Raw genomic sequence first — 20,888 nt, 5'->3', positions numbered from 1 at the left:
AACAGACACAACTTCCCAATAATTGGGAAGTTGTGTAATTGTCCAATAATTGGCTTTTAATTCGCCAAGGACGAAGGGCAATACTCCCAACCTATGTCCCCAATCATGTTGCTCTAAGTCCCTCTTATTAATTCGATCTTAAGAAAATACAACAAAACTTCTATCTGCTAATTGTTTTTTCCTACATTTTCATTTTATTTTCAAATAGCAATAAGGCACACTTCTTTGATGCTTCGGATGACTGATGGATCCCCAAAACAAAACACACAATTTGCTTTTTTATTTTTCTGTGCTAAAATTGGCTGTGCATCCACCAAGTACGAAGGGCAACGGGCTCAACCCATGTCTTCAATCATATAGATTAAATCTTACTCTTCATGTCTGATGGATGGAAACCCAATTTTGGTATGGAAAATAATAAAGCAAGTTTATCTTTTGGACAATCTGTCATTCAGCCGAAGCATCATTGAAATGAGCCTTAGTACTATTAGAAAATAAAATAAAATACAGAAATATATAACAGATGAGTAAAATATTTATAAAGGCAATGGATGAAATAAACTAATAAATTCCGAAAATCTTAGCTTTATATCTATAAGCTTGTTGCAATGAAATAAAGCAGAGAAAAAAGATAAAGATTGAAGACTATGTAGTAGGCTAATACATGCCATACTAGTAATAGTTTCGTTCGAAAAAGAAAGAAAGATTAAAAAAAGGTCAGAAAAATTATTAAAATTAAAAACAAAGAGAAAAATAAATCTCAAGAAGAGGAAAAAAGTGGGACTACGGCCAGTAGAAGAACAAGACAAACTAAAACGACGCGACTAAAATCAAACTAAAGTCAAACAGTTCGTGGTAAGGAACTGTAGTAAGGAGCGACCCGGCTCAATAGTAACCGGAACTCTAAAAAACGGAATTTTTATACCAATAGTTACATCAAAAGAGTCTCATTTTAATGCTAATTTTAAATATATAAGTTTCATCAATTTTAGTTTTACCCATCAAAAGCTAAGGGCCTGAGAAAATTTGCCTTATTTTATAAAATAGGGGGAAACGCCCCTTAAAAGTCATAGAATCATACCATCAGATTCAGCGTATCAGAGAACCCTACAGTAGAAGTTTCAAGCTCCTATCTACAAAAATGTGGAATTTTGTGTTTTTTGCCACAAGACAGATCACGGATGCATGTTTATTTGTTTGTATGTTGATTTTTTTTGTTTCCTAGGGGTGGTCGTATCGACCCAGTGGTCCTAGAATATCAAGAGAGGGCTCATTCTAACAGAAATTAAAAGTTCTAGTGCTCTTTTTAAGTGACCGAAAAATTGGAGGGCACCTAGGCCCCTCCCACACTCATTGTTTTTTCTCAAAGTTAACGGATCCAAATTCTGAGATAGCCATTTTATTCAGCATAGTCGAAAAACCTAATAACTATGTCTTTGGGGACGACTTACTCCCTCACAATCCCCGTGGGAGGGGCTGCAAGTTACAAACATTGACCAGTGTTTACATATAGTAATGGTTATTGGGAAGTGTACAGACGTTTTCAGGGGATTTTTTTGGTTGGGTGGGGGAGGGTTGATTGGAGGGGGTTATGTGGGGTGAATTTTCCATGGAGGAATTTGTCAGGGGGGAAGAGAATTCTCATGAAGGGGGCGCAAAAAAACGATGAAAAAATAAATATGAAAAAGCTTTTTCAACTGAAAGTAAGGAGCAGCATTAAAAATTAAAACGAACAGAAATTGTTACGTATATGAGGGGCTCACCTCCTCCTAATACCTCGCTCTTCAAGCCAAAGTATTTTTAGTAATTTCAACTGTTTATTCTACGGCCTTTGTGATTCAGGGGTCATTCTTAAGGATTTGGGACAAAATCTAAGCTTTAGCGTAAAGAGCAAGGTATTGACGAGGGGGCAAACCCCCTCATATACGTAACAAAAATATACGAATATAGAAGTTCTTTACATAAGTTAATTTGTAAGTTACATATATTTTTACTGATAAAAATTTTCGTAAAAAATTTAAAGTTCTAATTGCCTTTTTAAGTAACCAAACAATTGGAGGTTGACTAGGCCTCCTCCCCCAGTTCCTTTATCTCAAATTGTCTGATCAAAACTATGAGAAAGTCATTTAACCAAAAAAAAAATGCAAATTTCCTTTTAATTATGCATGTCTGGAGAGACAAAATCAAAACATGCAATAATTTAAAAACGTTAAGAAATTAAATAATTTGTTTTTAACTGAAAGTAAGGAGCGACAACAAAACTTAAAACGAACAGTAATTACTCTGTATATGAAAGCGGATGTTCCCTCCTCAACGCCCTGCTATTTATGCTAAAGATTTTTACTATTATATAAAGTAGAGTTGAGAGAAAGGGTCGAACTTTTGCATAAACAGCGGGGCTTGAAGAGGGAAAACCCCTTTCATATACGGAGTAATTTCTGTTCGTTTTAAGTTTTAATGTCGCTCCTTACTTTCAGTTAAAAAAAACTTTTTTTTTATTTAATCGCTGTATAGAACAAAATATGTTCAATGTTAAAAACAATGAAAAAATCCAAAGTAATCTTAAACCAAAAAATGAAAAAAAAAACAATATACAGTTGTTCCTACTGTGATGGAGCACCTCAGAATCAAAATAGAGTTACTTCAATGAAATAACTCAAGCGACTGGATAAAAATAAAGTAAAATGAAATTAATTATTTAGTTCCGAAATAATTCTCTTGCTTGCTTTTACAACTGCAATTCTCCTAGGTCTTGTATTTAATTAAATAAAAAAAACAAGTTTTTTTAACTGAAAGTAAGGAGCGACATTAAAACCTAAAACGAACAGAAATTACTTCGTATATGAAAGAGGCTGCTTCCTCATCAACGCCCCGCTCTTTACGCTAAAGTTTGACTCTTTCTCTCAATTTTTCTTTTTAAAACAGTAAAAAACTTTAGCGTAAAGAGCCGGGCGTTGATGAGGAAGCAGCCTCTTTCATAAACGAAGTAATTTCTGTTCGTTTTAAGTTTTAATGTCGCTCCTTCCTTGCAGTTAAAAAACTTGTTTTTTCTTATTTAATTTCTGAACGTTTTTGAATCAATGCATGTTTTGATTTTGGCTCTCCGCAGAGGAATAATTAAAACTAAATTTGCATTTTTTTTTTTTTTTTTGGCTAAATGGCTTTCTCATAATTTCGATCGAATGATTTTGAGAAAAAAAAGAGCGGGGGAGGAAGCCTAGATGCCCTCCGATTTTTTGGTTAATTAAAAAGACAACTAGAACTTTTAATTTTTCACGAATATTTTTATTAGTAAAAGATTTACGTATCTTATAAATTAGCTTACGTAAAGAACTTTTGTATTCTCATATTTTTTTTACATATATGAGGGGGTTCGCCCCCTTGTCAGATCCTCGCTCTTTACACTAAAGCTTAAATTTTGTCCCAATTCATTAAGAATGACCCCAGAATCACAATAGCCGTAGAATAAATAGTTGAAATTACTAAAAATGCTTTAGCGTAAAGAGCGAGGTATTAGGAGGAGGTGAGCGCCTCATATGGGTAAAATTTCTGTTTGTTTTAAGTTTTAATGCTGTTCCTTACTTCCAGCTGAAAGAACTTTTTCATATTTATTTTTTCATTGTTTTTTTAAATAATGCTAGTAAATCCCGCGCTCCTTTCATGGAGATTTTCTTCCCCCATGACAAATTATCGATGGAAAGTTCCCCCAGCATATCCCCCTCTTCTCAACCCCTCCCCCCAACCAAAAAAATCCTCCTGAAAACACCTGTACACTTCCCAATAACCATTACTATGTGTAAGCACAGGTCAAAGTTTGTGAGATAAGATAAGATAATATTTATTTCAACAAAGCGACTATCACAAGCCCAAAAGGGCTTGTAACTTGTAACTTGTTGCCCCTCCCACGGGGACTGTGGGGGAGTAAGTCGTCCCCAAAGACATAGTTATAAAGTTTTTCGACTACGCTGAATAAAATGGCTATCTCAGAATTTTGATCAGTTGACTTTGGTAAAATAATTAGCGTGGGAGGGGGCCTAGGTGCCCTCCAATTTTTTTGGTCGCTTAAAAAGGGCACAAGAACTTTTCATTTCCGTTAGAATGAGCCCTCTTGCAACATTCTAGGACACCTGGGTCGATACGATCACCCCTGGAAAAAAAAACAAAACAAAAAAACAAATAAACACGCATCCGTGATCTGCCTTCTGTCAAAAAATACAAAATTCCACATTTTTGTAGATAGGAGCTTGAAACTTCTACAGTAGGGTTTTCTTATACGCTGAATATGAATGTGTGATTTTCGTTAAGATTCTATGACTTCTAGGGGGCGTTTCCCCCTGTTTTCTAAAACAACGCAAATTTTCTCAGGCTCGTAACTTTTGAACGGTAAGACTAAACTTGATGAAACTTATATATTTAAAATCATTATTAAAATGCGATTCTTTTGATGTAGGTATTGGTATCAAAATTCCATTTTTTAGAGTTTTGGTTACTATTGAGCCGGGTCGCTCCTTACTACAGTTCGTTACCACGAACTGTTTGATCTAGTACCCTGGTGATTTTATAAAACTTTATTACCCGCATTAGCTAATGGTTCACTTTTCAGAAGAAGGTTATAAATGACATCAATATGTAAATTACCTGTATCTCTGTTATTGAAAGATTAGCAATCTTTCCCCAGAGTAGCAATTATTGTATTTTTTTTATAATTCTTTTTCGGTTTTAGATTTCATTTGGTTTTAAATTAGTTTGGATTTTTTCTTTGTTTTTAGCGTTGAAGACGTCTTGTCTTATATAGTGAAATATCTGCATCGTTTTAGTTTGTCTTTTTCTGCTACTGGCCGTAGTCTTGTTTGTTTTCTTCCTCTTGAGATTTCTTTTTTTCTTTGTTTTTGTCATAGCTGGCCAGTTCGGCTTTAAACCGTTCACTATTAAGATTGTTTTGCAGAAGTTTGTAACAACTCACGTGGTGAAAACACAAATGCTCAGGATTTCAATCAAACTGGAGCAAAATAATGTAAAGGCCCAACAGAAAGAATACTATCTTCTAGTGGGATTTTATTAACAACATAAAAAAGCTTTTCTTATGCATAACCTATGTTAATATAAAAAAAGTTAATTGAATAATAGCAGGTTAAAGACTGTAATTTAACTAGTTGTAAAGGGATAAACGAACTTGTTTGGTTGCTGCTGAGCTAGAAACTCGCTGGTATCAAACAGTTCGTGGTAACGAACTGTAGTAAGGAGCGATCCGGCTCAATAGTAACCAAAACTCTAAAAAATTGAATTTTGATATCAATAGCTACATCAAAAGAATCGCATTTTAATGCTAATTTTAAATATATAAGTTTCATCAAGTTTAGTCTTAGCCATCAAAAGTTACGAGCCTGAGAAAATTTGCCTTATTTAGGAAAATAGGGGGAAACACCCCCTAAAAGTCGTAGGATCTTAACGAAAATGACACCATCAGATTCAGCGTATCAGAAAACCCTACCGTAGAAGTTTCAAGCTCCTATCTACAAAAATGTGGAATTTTGCATTTTTTGCCATAAGACAAATCACGGGTGCGTGTTTATTTGTTTGTTTTTTTTTTTGTTTTTTTTTTTTTTCCAGGGGTCATCGTATCGACCAAGTGGTCCTAGAATGTCGTAAGAGGGCTTATTCTAACGGAAATGAAAAGTTCTAGTGCCCTTTTTAAGTGACCAAAAAAATTGGAGGGCATCTAGGCCCCCTCCCACGCTCATTTTTTTCCCAAAGTCAACGGATCAAAATTTTGAGATAGCCATTTTGCTTAGCATAGTCGAAAATCATAATAACTATGTTTTTGGGGATGACTTACTCCCCCACAGTCCCTGGGGGAGGGGTTGCAAGTTACAAACTTCAACCAGTGTTTACATATAATAATGATTATTGGGAAGTGTACAGACGTTTTCAGGGGTTTTTTTTCGTTTTGGGGGTAGGGTTGAGGGAGGGGGCTATGTGGGAGGATCTTTCCTTGGAGAAATATGCCATGGGGGAAAAAAATTCAATGAAAAGGGCGCAGGACGAATCTGGTCACGTTAGAAAAAAACGTCAAATTAAGAGCTTAATATACAATGCTGGGTGTTCGGAGCCTCTCTATTATGGAGTATAATTTGAAAATAACACAACTATACGAGCGATAAAACATATATACCACAACCATAACTCAACTAACGAAAGAACTGCTAAGAGATAACACAACTATAAAGAGAAAACAGGTGAAAACTAACGGGAAAATAAACGAACTAAGAGGTGGAAGGGGCCCAGAAAAAAAATATAATCCTTTTTCAATTTTGAGCCTAACTTCCGCAAAGGAGTAATAATTTCAGAAGCCCCGAAATACCGAATTATTTTCTTTTCAAACAGGTCGTGGTAAGGAACTGTAGTAAGGGGCGACCCGGCTCAATAGTAAACAAAACTCTAAAAAACGGAATTTTGATGCTAAAAGATACATCAAAAGAATCGAATTTTTACGCTGATTCTAAATATATAAGTTTCAATTAATTTAGTCTTTGTCATCAAAAGTTATGAGCCTGAGAAAATTTGCCCTATTTTGGAAAAAAGGGGGAAACATCCCCTAAAAGTCATAGAATCTTAACGAAAATCACACTATCGCATTCGGTATATCAGAGAACTCTATAGCAAAAATTTCAAGCTCCTATCTAAAAAATGTGGAATTTTGTATTTTTTGCCAGAAGACAAATCACGGGTGCGTGTTTATTTGTTTGTTTGTTTTTTTTTTTGTTTTTTTTTTCCAGGGGTCATCTTATCGACTAAGTGGTCCTAGAATGTCGCGAGAGGGCTCATTCTAACGGAAATGAAAAGTTCTAGTGCCCTTTTTAAGTGACCAAAAAAATTGGAGGGCAAATAGGCCCCCTCCCATGCTCATTTTTTCCAAAAGTCAACAGATTAAAATTTTAAGATAGCCATTTTGTTCAGCATAGTCGAAAACCATAATAACTATGTCTTTGGGAATGACTTACTCCCCCACAATCCCTGAGGGAGGGGCTGCAAGTTACAAACTTTGACCAGTGTTTACATATAGTAATGGTTATTGGGAAGTGTACAGACGTTTTCACGGGGATTTTTTGGTTTGGGGGGTGGGGTTGATGGGAGAGGGCTTTGTGGGAGGATCTTTCCTTTGAGGAATATGTCATGGGGGAAGAAAAATTCAATGAAAAGGGCGCAGGATTTTCTAGCATTACTATAAAAAAAAACAATGAAAAAATAAACATGAAAACGTTTTTTCAAATGAAAGTAAGGAATAGCATTGAAATTTAAAACGAACAGAGATTATTACGCATATGAGGGGTTCTAAAAATACTTTAGCATAAAGAGCGAGGTATTTAGGAGGAGATAAATACCTCGCTCTTTATGCTAAAATATTTTTAGTGATTTCAACTATTTATTCTACGGCCTTTTTGATTCAGGGGTCATTCTTAAAGAATTGGGACAAAACTTACGATTTAGTGTAAAGAGCGAGGTATTAACGAGGGTACAAACCCCCTCGTACACATAATAAAAATATAAGAATATAAAAGTTTGTTACGTAAGTTAATTCTTAAGTTACGTATATTTTTTACTAATAAAAACGGTCGTTGAATATTAAAAGTTCTAGTAGCCTTTTTAAGTAACCGAAATTGGAGGGCAGCTAGGCCTCCTTCCCCACCCCTTATTTCTCAAAATCGTCTGATCAAAACTAAGAGAAAGCCATTTAGCCACAAAAAAATTAATATACTAATTTCATTTCAATAATTTATTTGCGGAGAGCCAAAATCAAACATGCATTAATTCAAAAACGTTCAGAAATTAAATAAAAAATCTAGTTTTTTTAACTGAAAGTAAGGAGCGACATTAAAACTTAAAACGAACAGAAATTACTCCGTATATGAAATGTGTTGTCCCCTCCGCAGTCCCACGCTCTTTACGCTAAAGTTTTTAATTGTTTTAAAAAGTAGAATTGTGGCAAAGAGTCAAACTTTAGCGTAAAGAGCGTGGGACTGCGGAGGGGACAACACATTTCATATACGGAGTAATTTCTGTTCGTTTTAAGTTTTAATGTCGCTCCTTACTTTCAGTTAAAAAAACTAGTTTTTTTATTTATTTCAAATCAGTATCGAACTTAATTCCACAGATTTGGCCAGTGTTGCTGTTTAGTCTAATGTATCGTTTAATGAATTTCAAACTCAAACGATTTTATTATCAACAGAGGCGCGATTTGGACCAAATCTTGGGGTGGGCATAAACCTTATCTTGCCCCCCCCCCGACTCACTTCGTGTCGCGTAATCATCTAGGAAATGGGCATTTGACAGAACTCGAGAATTGTATTATGTATCTTACCTACTTTACAGGTTTAGAATAATTAATAGCAAATAGCATAATTACCCCAAGGGTCGTCAAGTAATTACGCTCTTTGGTTAATAGGCATGCTGTAATTTTAAATCAATTGGACATAATGGATTATGTTGGACATAATGGATTATTGTGGTGGAAGCTTGGGCCCCCCTGGAAAATCTGGGGCGGGCATTTGCCCACCCCTGACCCTCCCCCCCCAATGGCACCTCTGATTATCAAGCGCCTTACATGGTCATGCCAACCAGTGGCAGTTCTTGTCACATTAAGAGTAAGGCACTAAACATATAATAATCACGGCTATAACCATAGTCAAACAGGTTTATAAACAACTGAGTAAAAATATTAATTAAATAACGAAACTCGAAATAACATAAACAGAGCCAAACTAAAACCTAAATTGTTTGAATTTTAAACTTTATTACAAAATAAAATCAATAAAAAAGCAAATTGAAATAAAAAAGGCTTTATAATTGTTTTAAACTTTAAAACATTATTCTTTATGCTTCACGAGTGAAAGAAATAACAAACTAAAGCAAATATATGTGTACAGATATGTACATTTGGGCAACAAAAAAGTATGATACTCTAGAGAAGTAATTCTAAAATCCAAACTACTTAATACTGTCTCTACTCTCTCAGATTTTTCAGGGCATTATCCCCTCAATAAGGCTCCTCCCTCCTTAAGAATTTTCTTTCTCGTCCTCTTTGAGAGCGTCCGGCTTTTTATTGGTCCAGCTGGATTGCCAAAAATCACGATTCAAAAGCACATTGACCAGACTAGAGCGCAGCGGCTAGAGCACAAAGTGCACTAAGTAAACTCGCATCCTTCATCTATAAAGCAAAATATAACCTTCGTAACTGTTCTTTCATTGTAGTTTTGACAGTTGAATTAGCTCAAAAGCCTTGATTGGTCGTTTTTCTTTTCTTTTTTTTTTGCACCAATAGTATTTGTCGTAATGACTTTATTGGCTGCTATTTTTTCTGTTGCTTTTGTGTGTTGCTGTAGGCTAAAGATTAATGGATGGTGTTGATTTTTTTTATGTTTCGTGTATTTTCTGCATTTGACTGTTTATGTAAGTTTGATTTAACAATCAAAATTTAATTTTGATGTTTACATATCAAAATGTAAATTTGAGAATGAAAATTTACAAATGTAATATTTATATGAAATATAATATATATAATATACAATACAATATAATATAACATTTATATAATAAATGAATATTTATATAAATTTGTAGGTTAATACCAATACTTTGGAAATAATTCTTCCACGTAATTAGGATAAATATTGCAATTATCTTTGATTTTAAAATGTAGCTTAACTTTTCGAATTTTTGAGAAGTATCTTAATTTTGAATGCTCTACTTTAGAGATTTTACATAATTTAAGAAGTATAATTAAAGGAGTATAATTAAAGGAGTATAATTTAAGGAGTATAATTTAAGAAGTATACATAATTGAAATCTTTTATTTCTTTTACCACCTTAGAATACGTCCTAACACAGCTTTGTTGGAGCAACGTCTAACGTATGTATAAAAATAAGAATAGTCAGGAAAAAACATAGAACCTGAAAAAAAAGAACTATTTAAAAAATAGAAAGAAACATAAAGATAACATATAAAACATTAGTGAAAATCTAGACAGTGTGATATATGACCCTCCTATAAGCACATTTATTAAGTGCAGATAAAATGCTTCTTGTTGGAGGTATTAGGACAAATTCTAAAATGGTAAATAAGAATTAATGTCATTTTGGCTATAAGAAATCTGTGTCAACGCCCAAATAACTTAAATTTTGAATTTTTAAACCTACTATAAGATTTTTAAGGTATGTAACTATAAATTATTTAGCAGCTTGTGTAATTTTGATGATTCTTAATTTTAATTGTTGAAGAACCAAGGACAGTGAAATGAAATCTGATTGTATGAATTTTAGATAAGTTCAAACTTTTTTTTTAGATTCAATCGGGTTCATTGATATAAATAGAAATAAATAAAGATAAATTCTGCTTTTCTATGCAAGAACGGAGGTTGATTCCTTTAAACTTAACAGTTTCTCTTAATTATGCGTTACGGCTGGTTGTGAAACGTACACAATATATATGCATGAAAACTGAAAAAAAATAAAAAATTCATTTTCTAATGAAAAACAACTCCATATGCAGTTATGTAGTTTTTGTTAGCAGCCGGCGCCAGATTAAAAAAAAGAAATGTGAATGAAAAAAAAAATATGGAAAAACATATGACCCCAAACAGCTTGGGAAATTGTACCTTTCCTTTGAAAATGTAGTTGTCCTTGGGAATCACAGTTTGTAAATGTTTAAAATTCTACGGAAGGAAAGCGTTGAAAATTTAAATAATTAGTTTTGCTTAACAGTTTTAAAAGTTTAATTAGTTGAAAACTAGTTTCATGGTTCAACTTGGCAACATTGGTGAAAATGGAGTACTGCCATAAAAACTTCATAATTCAAAACAACCTTAGAAAAATGCTTTTTATTTTCATGTCATTGGCATTTAAAGTTAAACGTCAAATATTTAGTAAATTTCAACTTAGTAAGCTAATCAATTGCTGCTATCTTAACACGGGACTAGACGGACGCCAGGGCATATGAAATAAACTTTTAAGAAGTCATTTTTACAACATGGTCTTAGAAAAGTATGCATGAAAAAAAATCCCGTGCAGTTTACTTAGACTCTACGTTGTAAACAACACTCCTTTAAAAGAACAAAGGAATGTATTGGAAATTTGCTGTCGTAATGTATTATACTTGATATTTGGAATAAAACAGAATTTATTATAAAGCCTTGAAATATTGATGATTTTATCTGGGATAGGGGCAAAATACGTAAAAAAAACATTTTCATGAAAGAAGTTGCCTACTTAATACATTTTATAATTAAAAGTATTTCTGATCCCATTAGTTGATAACGAAAATTATCATTTTTATTAAAAGTAATTAGGTAATTTTTCAGCAGCGAACGGAAGCGATGTCATTAGGATAAGTTAGTCCCCAATAAAAACAATACTGTTTGAAAACAAACATAGACAGAATCCTCGTTTTATTACCATTAAAGTTGTTAAAATTTACTCCATAAAATTTACATTTTGCAGCAAATAGTGGAAGAAGTTTTTTTGTTAACAAAAGAACTATTTTCTTAAATTTCTAAGCTAAAACGTGTTTGTTTGAACCAAGATAGTTGTATAATTGAAATTACTTTAAATATATTTGTTTTTCTTCCTTGAAATCTGTGTTTCTAAGATCGCAATTTATGTTTACTGAAAACTTCATTATATTTTAATCTACAGCACAGTGTAGAATTGAAAAGTCCACTTCAATAAAGTTTTCGCGGGATGCCACCATTTACTGAAAGCTATAGAAAGCACTTTAATTTTAATTTAATTAAATACTAGCAAACGCATATGGCCCCTTTTGTAGTACTGGTGACCTAATTTTATCTAATATTACAGTTAATGTAAACTTTACTTTATGAAATAATATTAACGCAAAGCTACTTTTTTTAGTTTTTTGTCCGACTTGAAAACATCAGGAAGTGTTTCACACAAAAAGGGGGAATCTTTGTCCTTGAAGAATTCAGTAAGTACCGATTTAATCACGTCTTATCAAGTTTATCTAGAAATGTATGCTGATGGCAATTGGTGCTGTTTTACATCATCTGTTTGTGCAGGTTTTTAGTCCATCATCGTAATACTAATTTTCAGCTGTTTAGTTATTTTTTGTTGGAGATCTTCTGAAGCTCCCTGATTTTTCTTTCTTTTTTTTAAGCGTCATACTAATTTCGTTCTTTAAAATTTGTGCTGGATATTTCAGGTTTCCTTCCTTTTGGTGTCATTTTGTTAGTCAATACTATGCATCTCGTTTTCAATTTTCTGGAACCTTTTTACCAACAATTTTAGGTTTCTTGTTTTTGAGAAACCTGAACATTTTTTTTTTGTCGCTCTTGGGCCAAAGTTATATAAGCGATGTTCAACTGGGTAAAAGAAAGTCGCACAAAAAGATTCCTTGAAGTTGTTTTAAGAAATATATCCAGGGTCGTCACGTATAGAGGGAGGGGGTATATCTGAGTATATCCTGAGTATATCTACTACTGCCGCTGCTTCCAGCTCGTTGTAGCATCAAGCTGACTGAGGCCAATACAACTGATCACGCTCCTCCTATGCCCCAATCTGCTTCTACACTCCCTTCCTTAATATTCTATTATCTTTTATATGCGATTCCTTACCCAATTCAAGGACCTTTTGTTATTCGTTCTGCCCTAGATGAATTCTCAAAAAGCATACATTCTAAATTTTTATTTCATTATAGCACTGGAGCGGAACTCCATCTCATTTTTCAATTATTTAGCCCATTTATTGCTTATGCCTATTTAGCTTATTGTTTAAAGCTTATTTAGTCAGTCGAATGAGAGTATCTGAAACTTAGAAGAAAAAGAAGTGTTTGCAACCTTGAATTAAGTCAGTATCATTATTTTGTTTCCGACTGCAAAGCCACTAAAACCAGATTGTCTTTTAAGAAAAAGTAATCGAAAGTAAAAGGGTACATGTTTTAAAACCTAATTGCAAACCTAAAAATAATTTTTGATTAAAATCTTAGATATATTGAAAACAAAAATTAAAATCCAGAGAAGTATTGGAAGATGTAAAATAAGGTTTTGAAAAAGATAATATTTATTAATAAAAAAGCATCGAATACCCCCTCCCCCGCAAGGCTATATGGCTGGTAATGGAAGAGAAATCTATAAAAAAAAAGATTCTGCTGGAACTACTATTGCTACTGCTAGCGGCCGACGCCGATTGCTACTGCCAGAGGCCGACGCAACTTATTAGAATTTTTGTATACCCCAACACTCTTCAAAGCCTTCCCTCTTTGCTTTCTCTCATGAAGTTGCAGTCTTTTTAAACCTTTCTGATGACCTTTTCCCACCTCACTCAAAAACTTTCCACTTTTCTTTTTGCCTATCCAAGAAAAAAACCTGCTTTTTGTGTCCTAGCCATCTCAACTTTTTTTTATTATAGCCCTAGAAAGTGGGATAGAACCACTTTTTTTTGTACAACTTGCTGTTTTAAATACGGCTAGTCGAATGGGCACCAAAGACAAACAGTTGACAATTTCTCTGGAAAATATCCAACAAACCCTCCTTCGTCTTCTGAAGCGCCCGCCCTTCAGAACCATACTTGACCGCTGTCATTACTGTACCTTCCTATCTTCCTAATCTCGGTCTCCCAAGATCTTCCTACTATTGGTTCTTTCTATCCTTCCAAACTTTTTTTAACAATGAAAAAAAAAAATCTTTGGCATCGCTAAAAGAAAATATTTGCGAATAAAAACAACTATTTATTATTGCTTTTTGCTAACATATTTCCATCTGGAAAATATCTTGGAAATTCTCCTTCGCTTCAGAACCATACTTGACAGTAGCTTTATAACTTCCTGTCTTCCTAATCTTGGTATCCGAAGATCTTCCTAATATTGCTTCTTTCTAGTTCTTCCAAACTTTTCTTAACAATGAAAAAAAAAAATCTTGGGCATCGCTAAAGAATATATACGCGAATAAAAACAACAATTTATTGTAGGTTCTCGCTAACATATTTTCTTCTGGAAAATATCTAGAAAATCCCCCTTCATCTTATGAAGCGTCCGTGCTCCAGAGCCATTCTTGACCACCGTCACCACTGTAGCTTCATAGCTTCCTAATATTGGTCTTCCAGTATCTTCCTAATCCTGGCTCACAGACCTATCTTCTTATCCCTCCAAAATTTTCTAAACTGTGAAAAAGAAAACCTTTCACATGACTACAAAAAAAAATACACGATTAAAAAAAAAATATTGTAATTTATCATTAACATATTTTCATCTGGAAAATACCTTACAAATCCTCCTTCGTCTTCTGAACCGCCCGTTCTTCAGAACCATGCTAGATCATTATCATCTCTGTTGCTTTATATTTTCCTAATATTGGTCTTCTAAGATCTTCCTAATATTGCTTCTTTCTAATTCTTCTAAAATTTTCTTAACAATGAAAAAAAATCTTGGGCATCGCTAAAGAATGTTAACGCGAATAAAAACAACAATTTATTATAGCTTCTCGCTAACATATTTTCATCTGGAAAATATCTAGCAAATCCCCTTCGTCTTCTGAAGCGTCCGTGCTTCAGAGCCATGCTTGACCACCGTCAGCACTGTAGCGTCATAGCTTCCTATATTCCTAATCTTGGTCTTCCTTGATCTTCCTAATCCTGATTCACAGACCTATCTTCTTATCCTTCAAAAATTTTCTTAACTGTGAAAAAAAATCTTGAACATGACTACAGAAAATATACACGATTTAAAAAAAATAATTATAATAACATATCGTTAACGTATTTTCGTCAGGAAAATATCTTACAAATCCTCCTTCTTCTTCTAAAGCACCCGTACTTCAGAACCATACTAGACCACTGTCATCTCTGTTGCTTTATATTTTCCTAATCTTGGTCTTCCAACATCTTCCTAATCTTGGTTCGCAAACCTATCTTCCTATTCTTCCAAACTTCTATAACTACAGGAAACATACGTGAATAAAAACAACAGTTTATTATAATATATCATCAATGTAAAAATGTAATATAGCAATTTATCGTAAGTTAAACATATTTTCTACGAACGTTCACAAATTGATCTAAAAGAATTGAGGGACACAATATGTAAGCTTATGTGTAAGCTCCATGTTGAAACGTTTAATATGAAGAATGTGCTTGATTTATCAACACCGCATCCGGGTGTGATTTTGCTATTATTAAAAGGTGTGACTAAACAGTGACTTGGACTCGAGTGTTATTTGGAACTAAAATGACATACAGTGCCTGTTTTATTTAGAAGAATTGTTTCAGTTTATTTCTTATCATTCGTAATGACGACATCTTTTTTCACGAAACGAAGTTGATAGAGCGGGGATATTCAGGACGAGTAGCAATGGCTATATCTTACAATTCTAAATTGACATGGACAAAAATTGAACAATTGAAAAATCATCCATTAATAAAATTGGAGACATTAAAGGTTGCCACCAGTATTAGATGGTAAATGTTGGGGCATGAACTTCTACTGAGAATCTCCGTTTACACTCTATGTCAAAAAACCGAAACAAACTACGACCAGTACGGTTAGATCCTTCTAACTTACTGGATCCTATGTGGAATAAGAGACCTGTCTTGGAAACTCTCCTATTGACTTCTCAATTTACATATCACTTAAAAACCCCAGAACTCGGTTCAATATTTGAGGGGGAGGGGGCTTCTGGTATTTCCGAACGGTGATCTACACTCGAAAAACTTGATCAACTTCTAGAGTTGTATCACTAGATATTTTCTCTCGCAGAAGATATCTCAACAAAATAGGAATATTGTCCTACATCAAAACATTGTCAAACTTCTTAGAACCTGTAAGGCAGACGAGAAGCTAAAATATGAACACTTCACAAAAGTAAGAAGTTTAATATTGAATTTCTCTTAATAAAAAACATAAACTGAACTCAAAATCGACAAAATATAAAAACATCACGACAAACCACTGTCATTAATGATAACAAATTATATGCTACCCTCGTTCCAAAACAATTGGTAACACGAAATTATAAGTAATTTGAACTGTCCCATGAACAAAAAGGAATGCAATATTATACTTTTTTACGCATCTTAATCATTCCAGGGATCTGGAAAACACAATATAGGCAAAACTATTCCACTGTTCTTCATTTTTTATCTAATATTCAGAATACTTTTTATAAAATCGTGGTAAAAGTATATTTTAGAAAAATTGATTGGCGAATATATTTTATGTATCAAAAATGCTTTTATAAACTAGTCCACTACTAAGATATTAAACCGATCTTGTTGTTCCAGTTTTCTGTTTTCCTGTTTCTTTTTTCCTGGAATTCCCTGTTTCCTGTTTTTACAAAAACAGAAATTTTCTTAGAAACTGATTTGCAACTCGGAAATTTCTATGTTTGATATCCTATCACATAAATTAAAATAATTTTTCCTCATGAGAGGGGCGAATTATCAATTCGAGGTCGAATGAAGTATATGGGCCGGGCAGAAAAAGGGTCCTTACATTCGCCCAATTTGTAAGGGTATTGGTGAAAAATTCTTGCATTTTGTAGGAGAATACAAAGAATTGGTAGATTTAAGTAATACATTTTTGGGAATAGGTTTTTTGCTAGAACTAATTGGATAAGAATAAGGAAAAAAGAATTTTCAGGAAATTCTAAGGCTTGAGAAATTTCCTAGGAGTTGGACCAAACCATAGAGCTTTTAATAAAAGCTCTATTTATTAATAATAATAAACGGTTTTAACAAATGTTTATGAAAATAAACCATAGAGCTGTTTTCTCTAGGTCTATGACGATTGTATTTTTTGTGTAAGAATTTGATTTTTTTTTTTCTTGTATTCATATTCACTAATTCAAAAAGTTATCGCAGCACTTAAAAAAAAAACATTAAGCTACGCCAAAAAAAAAACGCAAAGAAAAAAAAAGTTGCTCGATAGATGGAGGAATAAAATAGGAAACAAGAGAGTTTGCTAATCTATTCGTGACGCGTTGTTGTTTCTTCTCATATATGGTAAGTCTACTTGTCTGTGCGGAATGTGGAAAAAAATAGGTTTTTCTTGTTTAAATATTAAGTACTGTTGCTTGTTGGTTTATTTTTTATTCGTTTTGTCAAGGCCCTTGTTGAATTCTTATGAATAAATTATTAATATTATTATTAGTGCTATTCCTCTTGAAGAGTAAGCAATTTTTAATAGCTATAATTACAGTCGAAGTGTGTCAAGACTGTTAGAATTACCTGAAAAACTATGTTATATTCTTCTGGCGAATTAAATTAGCTTTAATATTAATATTCAGTTTGATATTCTTTACAACTATTTTTGTTGCAGATCCAAAAACACGGCAAGTTACACAAAGACGTTATCAGTCCTCAATGGTAAGGCATTTTATTTGTCCTTCTTTTCTCTCACTTCTTTAGTGAAATGAATAAATCGTATAAAATAAAAATATAAAAAAATATAAAAAATAAATAAAAATAAAGTAATTACGTAAAAAATATTAAAAAAAATAAAATATTATCATTAGCCTACCAGGTTCTTAGTTCTAGGAGTCAGAGACCATGGATTTGGGATACTTTTTAGCTGGGAAAATTAGCTGGGGAAAGAGGGTAAAGGCATTTTATTTGTCCTTCTTTTCTGTCACTTCTTAAGTGAAGCAAATAAATCGTTCTTAACTAATGTCATCAATCCAAAACTTAATTGTCAGGAAATTAGACTTTTTTTTAAAAAAAGAAGTAAGAAAAATATATGGAAAGGAATAAAAATAAAGAAATTGCGGGAAAAAAAATCTTAAAAAGATAAAATATCATCATTACCAGGTTCTTAGTTTTAGGACCCAGAGACCATGGAATTAGGATACTTTTTAGCTGGGAAAATCTTAATTGTTTGTCAAAATTTAATGATGCTTTTAAAATACAAATCATGTTTAGGAACGTTTTGAATTTTAATTTTGGCGTTTTGTATTTGCCTAAGTTTCCTAAAATGAAATTTTATTTTTGTTTCTTTTTTAGAATTAAATACGTACTCGTCTGCTTTATTTTTATTATTCTTTTTTTTATTGTCTTGTATTATTATTATTTTTTGTCGTCCTGGAAGTAATGAACTGGTCTACTGAAAGAACATAGCCCGGTCTAAAATTCTTTTATTGCCAAAGTTAATGTTTTATTTTCAAAATTATCGTTAATTTCAGTTTTTTATATATTAATAAACGGAAAAATACAGAAAATGTTAAATCTAAAATAGCGGACGCATAATAAACAAAGTCGTGAGAAGATACTAACTGGGTTGTGACAAGGTTACCGCTCGGTGACATAGAAATCACTAGATTTTCAGGATTTTTTGTTGATTTTTTTGTTGATTTTTTTTCGTTGGTTTTTGTCAATATAAAAAAATCACTAGAAATAGTGATAAATCACATGAGGTGACAACACTGGTTCTGAGCCTTTTCTCTTTTGCCTTTTTCGGGTGATGTTAGCCGAGTGGTGTTGACCTGATTGACCAATCAGGGTGCACTAATAGGGCGGTTTACTCTCACCCCATCATAGCGTGCATTATTATTCACTAAATCTGATGCTTTGTCTGAATTAGGCAAATGAACACATGACTTAAGAGAGCCCGTTCTTTACATCTAACGCATCCGTCTTTATGATGGAGTAAAATTAATAATGAAAATTCCATCCCTGAGAACTTAGTTAATATTGCCAGAAAAATAGAATTAATAATAGTGTTGCTTCACTTGTCAACTAATAATGCATATTATAATATTATAAACAATTATAATAAATGAAGCAAAAGCTAAAATTAAGACACAATGCTAAAATTATCCAAATAACGCTGGAAAATGAGGATATAAAAATATATATAAAGAAAACTTATCAAAATCAGGGACCTCATGAAATGGGATAGTTTCAATAAGTTGAATAATAAAATTATCAAAGGTGACTATGTGCTTTGGCGTTATTGAAGCTAGAACAGAAAACATTAGGTCAGCATTACCATGGTCGGGTAAACTCCCTCTTGTACTAGATGGTAGTGGACACTTGAAACAAGCCTGACAAATACCTTCGTCATGTTATTTGCAATGGAATAAAAAACAAACGATTTTGTAAACGAAAGTCAAGAGCAACATTAACAATCAAAGGGAGCTGCCCCGCTTACAACCTACTCTTTACACTAAAGTCTTGCTAGTGCTTTAATGAAACCATTTTTGAGTGTAACAAAAAGCTAACAGGTTGGCTAAGGGTCAGTTCGTAATTTCAAATTTATCATTTACCAATAGCTTTCTTTTGTTTAGTAAATTTTTAATAAATTAATTTTTTGTATTGACTTTAAAAAATTAATAGTTTCAAGAAGTGTTTCATTTACCAATAACCAATAGGATCTGGAAACATCTAAAGTAAACTAGCAGTTAGAGATACAGGACCTGAATAACTTATAAAGGTTATATCTCAGAGAATAAAGAAGCCAATGACAATATTTTATAGTGTGATTTGTAGAATTCTGGGAGAAAAAGATTAAGAAAAAGAAAAACTGTTAGTTCTTAGGTATTATCATTAACAATGGTGATTTCAAGGTAGTCACCATAAATTAACGCTTATTGTAGTGCAATATTAAAAATAAGGTGTGGAAGGGGGTCATTAGTAGATCATTCCCTACATTAGTGAAATCAAAATTGTATACCAGCAATTTGCTTTTGGTGTTATTAATACTTTCTCTTCTGTAATTTTGAGTTTAAATTGATGTCACTTCTTCAGCTTTGCATGCAATTTTGATAATTACTTTGTATTTATTTCTTCTCCTTTCAAGTCACATTCTATCGCACTTTCTGTACACAGAGTATTTTCTGTTTGCTTAACACAATGTTCTGAAGAAGTCATTCAGACTGCACTGGAGCTTGGTATGTGACCCTTTTTATCCTCTACAATTTTGTTTTTGTAATTTCTTATTTTATTTTTATTCTATCTCTCATTGTTTAAGACATTCCCTAACTATTAACGATTAGCTTGTAACAGTTCTAGACTTAAAACTTTACACAAATTAGTTGGTTAAGTAGTTTGATCTATATAGATGATTAAAAAAATTGATTTCTAAATTGTTTTTTAGGAGTGAAAATACCCCTCCCCCTTACTTGGGGGAAGTTTTCACTTGCGTTTCTATGAATGCTATTGAGCAGCGTATGTAACGCTTTCCTTCTACATTTTTGATTTTGTATATTCTCTTTTTATTGTTCTATTTTTAATTGGTTTAAAGACGATTCTATCTTGTAATTGACACGTAACAATGATATTCTTGCATTCTGGCCTAAAATCAAATTTGGCTTCATAATCTGTATCTAGGAAAAATAATAGCAAAAATCAATTGCATAGATCGTAACTAATAGTACTAAAATGTCGACTGTTGCCATTTTAGAACGGATTTTCAACATAAAGTAATGTATATTTTGAAACCTTTGTCGACTCTATTCTTTGAGCATTATTCTTTGTGTAAGCTCAGTTTTGAATTTCGTGCTATTTTTTTTCCCTCTACGGTCTTTATTTTTTGTCTATATTTCGTTTCATCTCTCTTGCTGTAGAAGATACACATTCCACCTAATAACACTTAACATCTAACAGGTGTATTCTTGCCTTCTGGTCAATAACTAAATTGGGTTTCTACATTTTTTTTTTCAAAAAGGGATAGTGAAAACACCTAGCTAATTGTCATGTCATTTTGGAAATGTTAATGGATTTAATGAAAGAGGAATTTCTTCTTTTTTTTGGGGGGGGGTGAACTTATTTTCAATATTTATGATTTAAACTCACTCCTTTGTGGGCTTAATTTTCACATGATCCTTGATTTTGAATATTATTTCTTTATTAAAATGTCATTTATTTCTAAGTGACCTGAAGTAAAGAAAGAGAAA

The 20,888-nt window shown here is 32.8% G+C and overlaps 1 protein-coding gene across 4 annotated transcripts in view; it reads left to right on the top strand.

Moving 5' to 3' along the window:
* Window positions 1-20,888, top strand: part of LOC136038136 (MAP kinase-activating death domain protein-like) — a 219,319-nt gene that overhangs the window by 194,805 nt on the left and 3,626 nt on the right. For 2 of the 4 annotated variants that reach the window (XM_065721174.1, XM_065721164.1), the window contains 3 exons: window positions 11,905-11,977; window positions 17,318-17,364; window positions 19,793-19,883. In XM_065721174.1, coding sequence (XP_065577246.1) covers window positions 11,905-11,977; window positions 17,318-17,364; window positions 19,793-19,883 — 211 coding nt within the window. The remainder of the gene's footprint in view (window positions 1-11,904; window positions 11,978-17,317; window positions 17,365-19,792; window positions 19,884-20,888) is intronic. The other 2 variants (XM_065721193.1, XM_065721183.1) reach the window with 1 other exon arrangement.

The sequence above is a fragment of the Artemia franciscana genome, chromosome 2 (genome assembly GCF_032884065.1).
Source record: "Artemia franciscana chromosome 2, ASM3288406v1, whole genome shotgun sequence".
NCBI classification, from domain to species: Eukaryota; Metazoa; Arthropoda; class Branchiopoda; order Anostraca; family Artemiidae; genus Artemia; species Artemia franciscana.
Note: the sequence above shows the minus strand (reverse complement) of the source record. Positions and strands in the feature narration are given on the sequence as shown.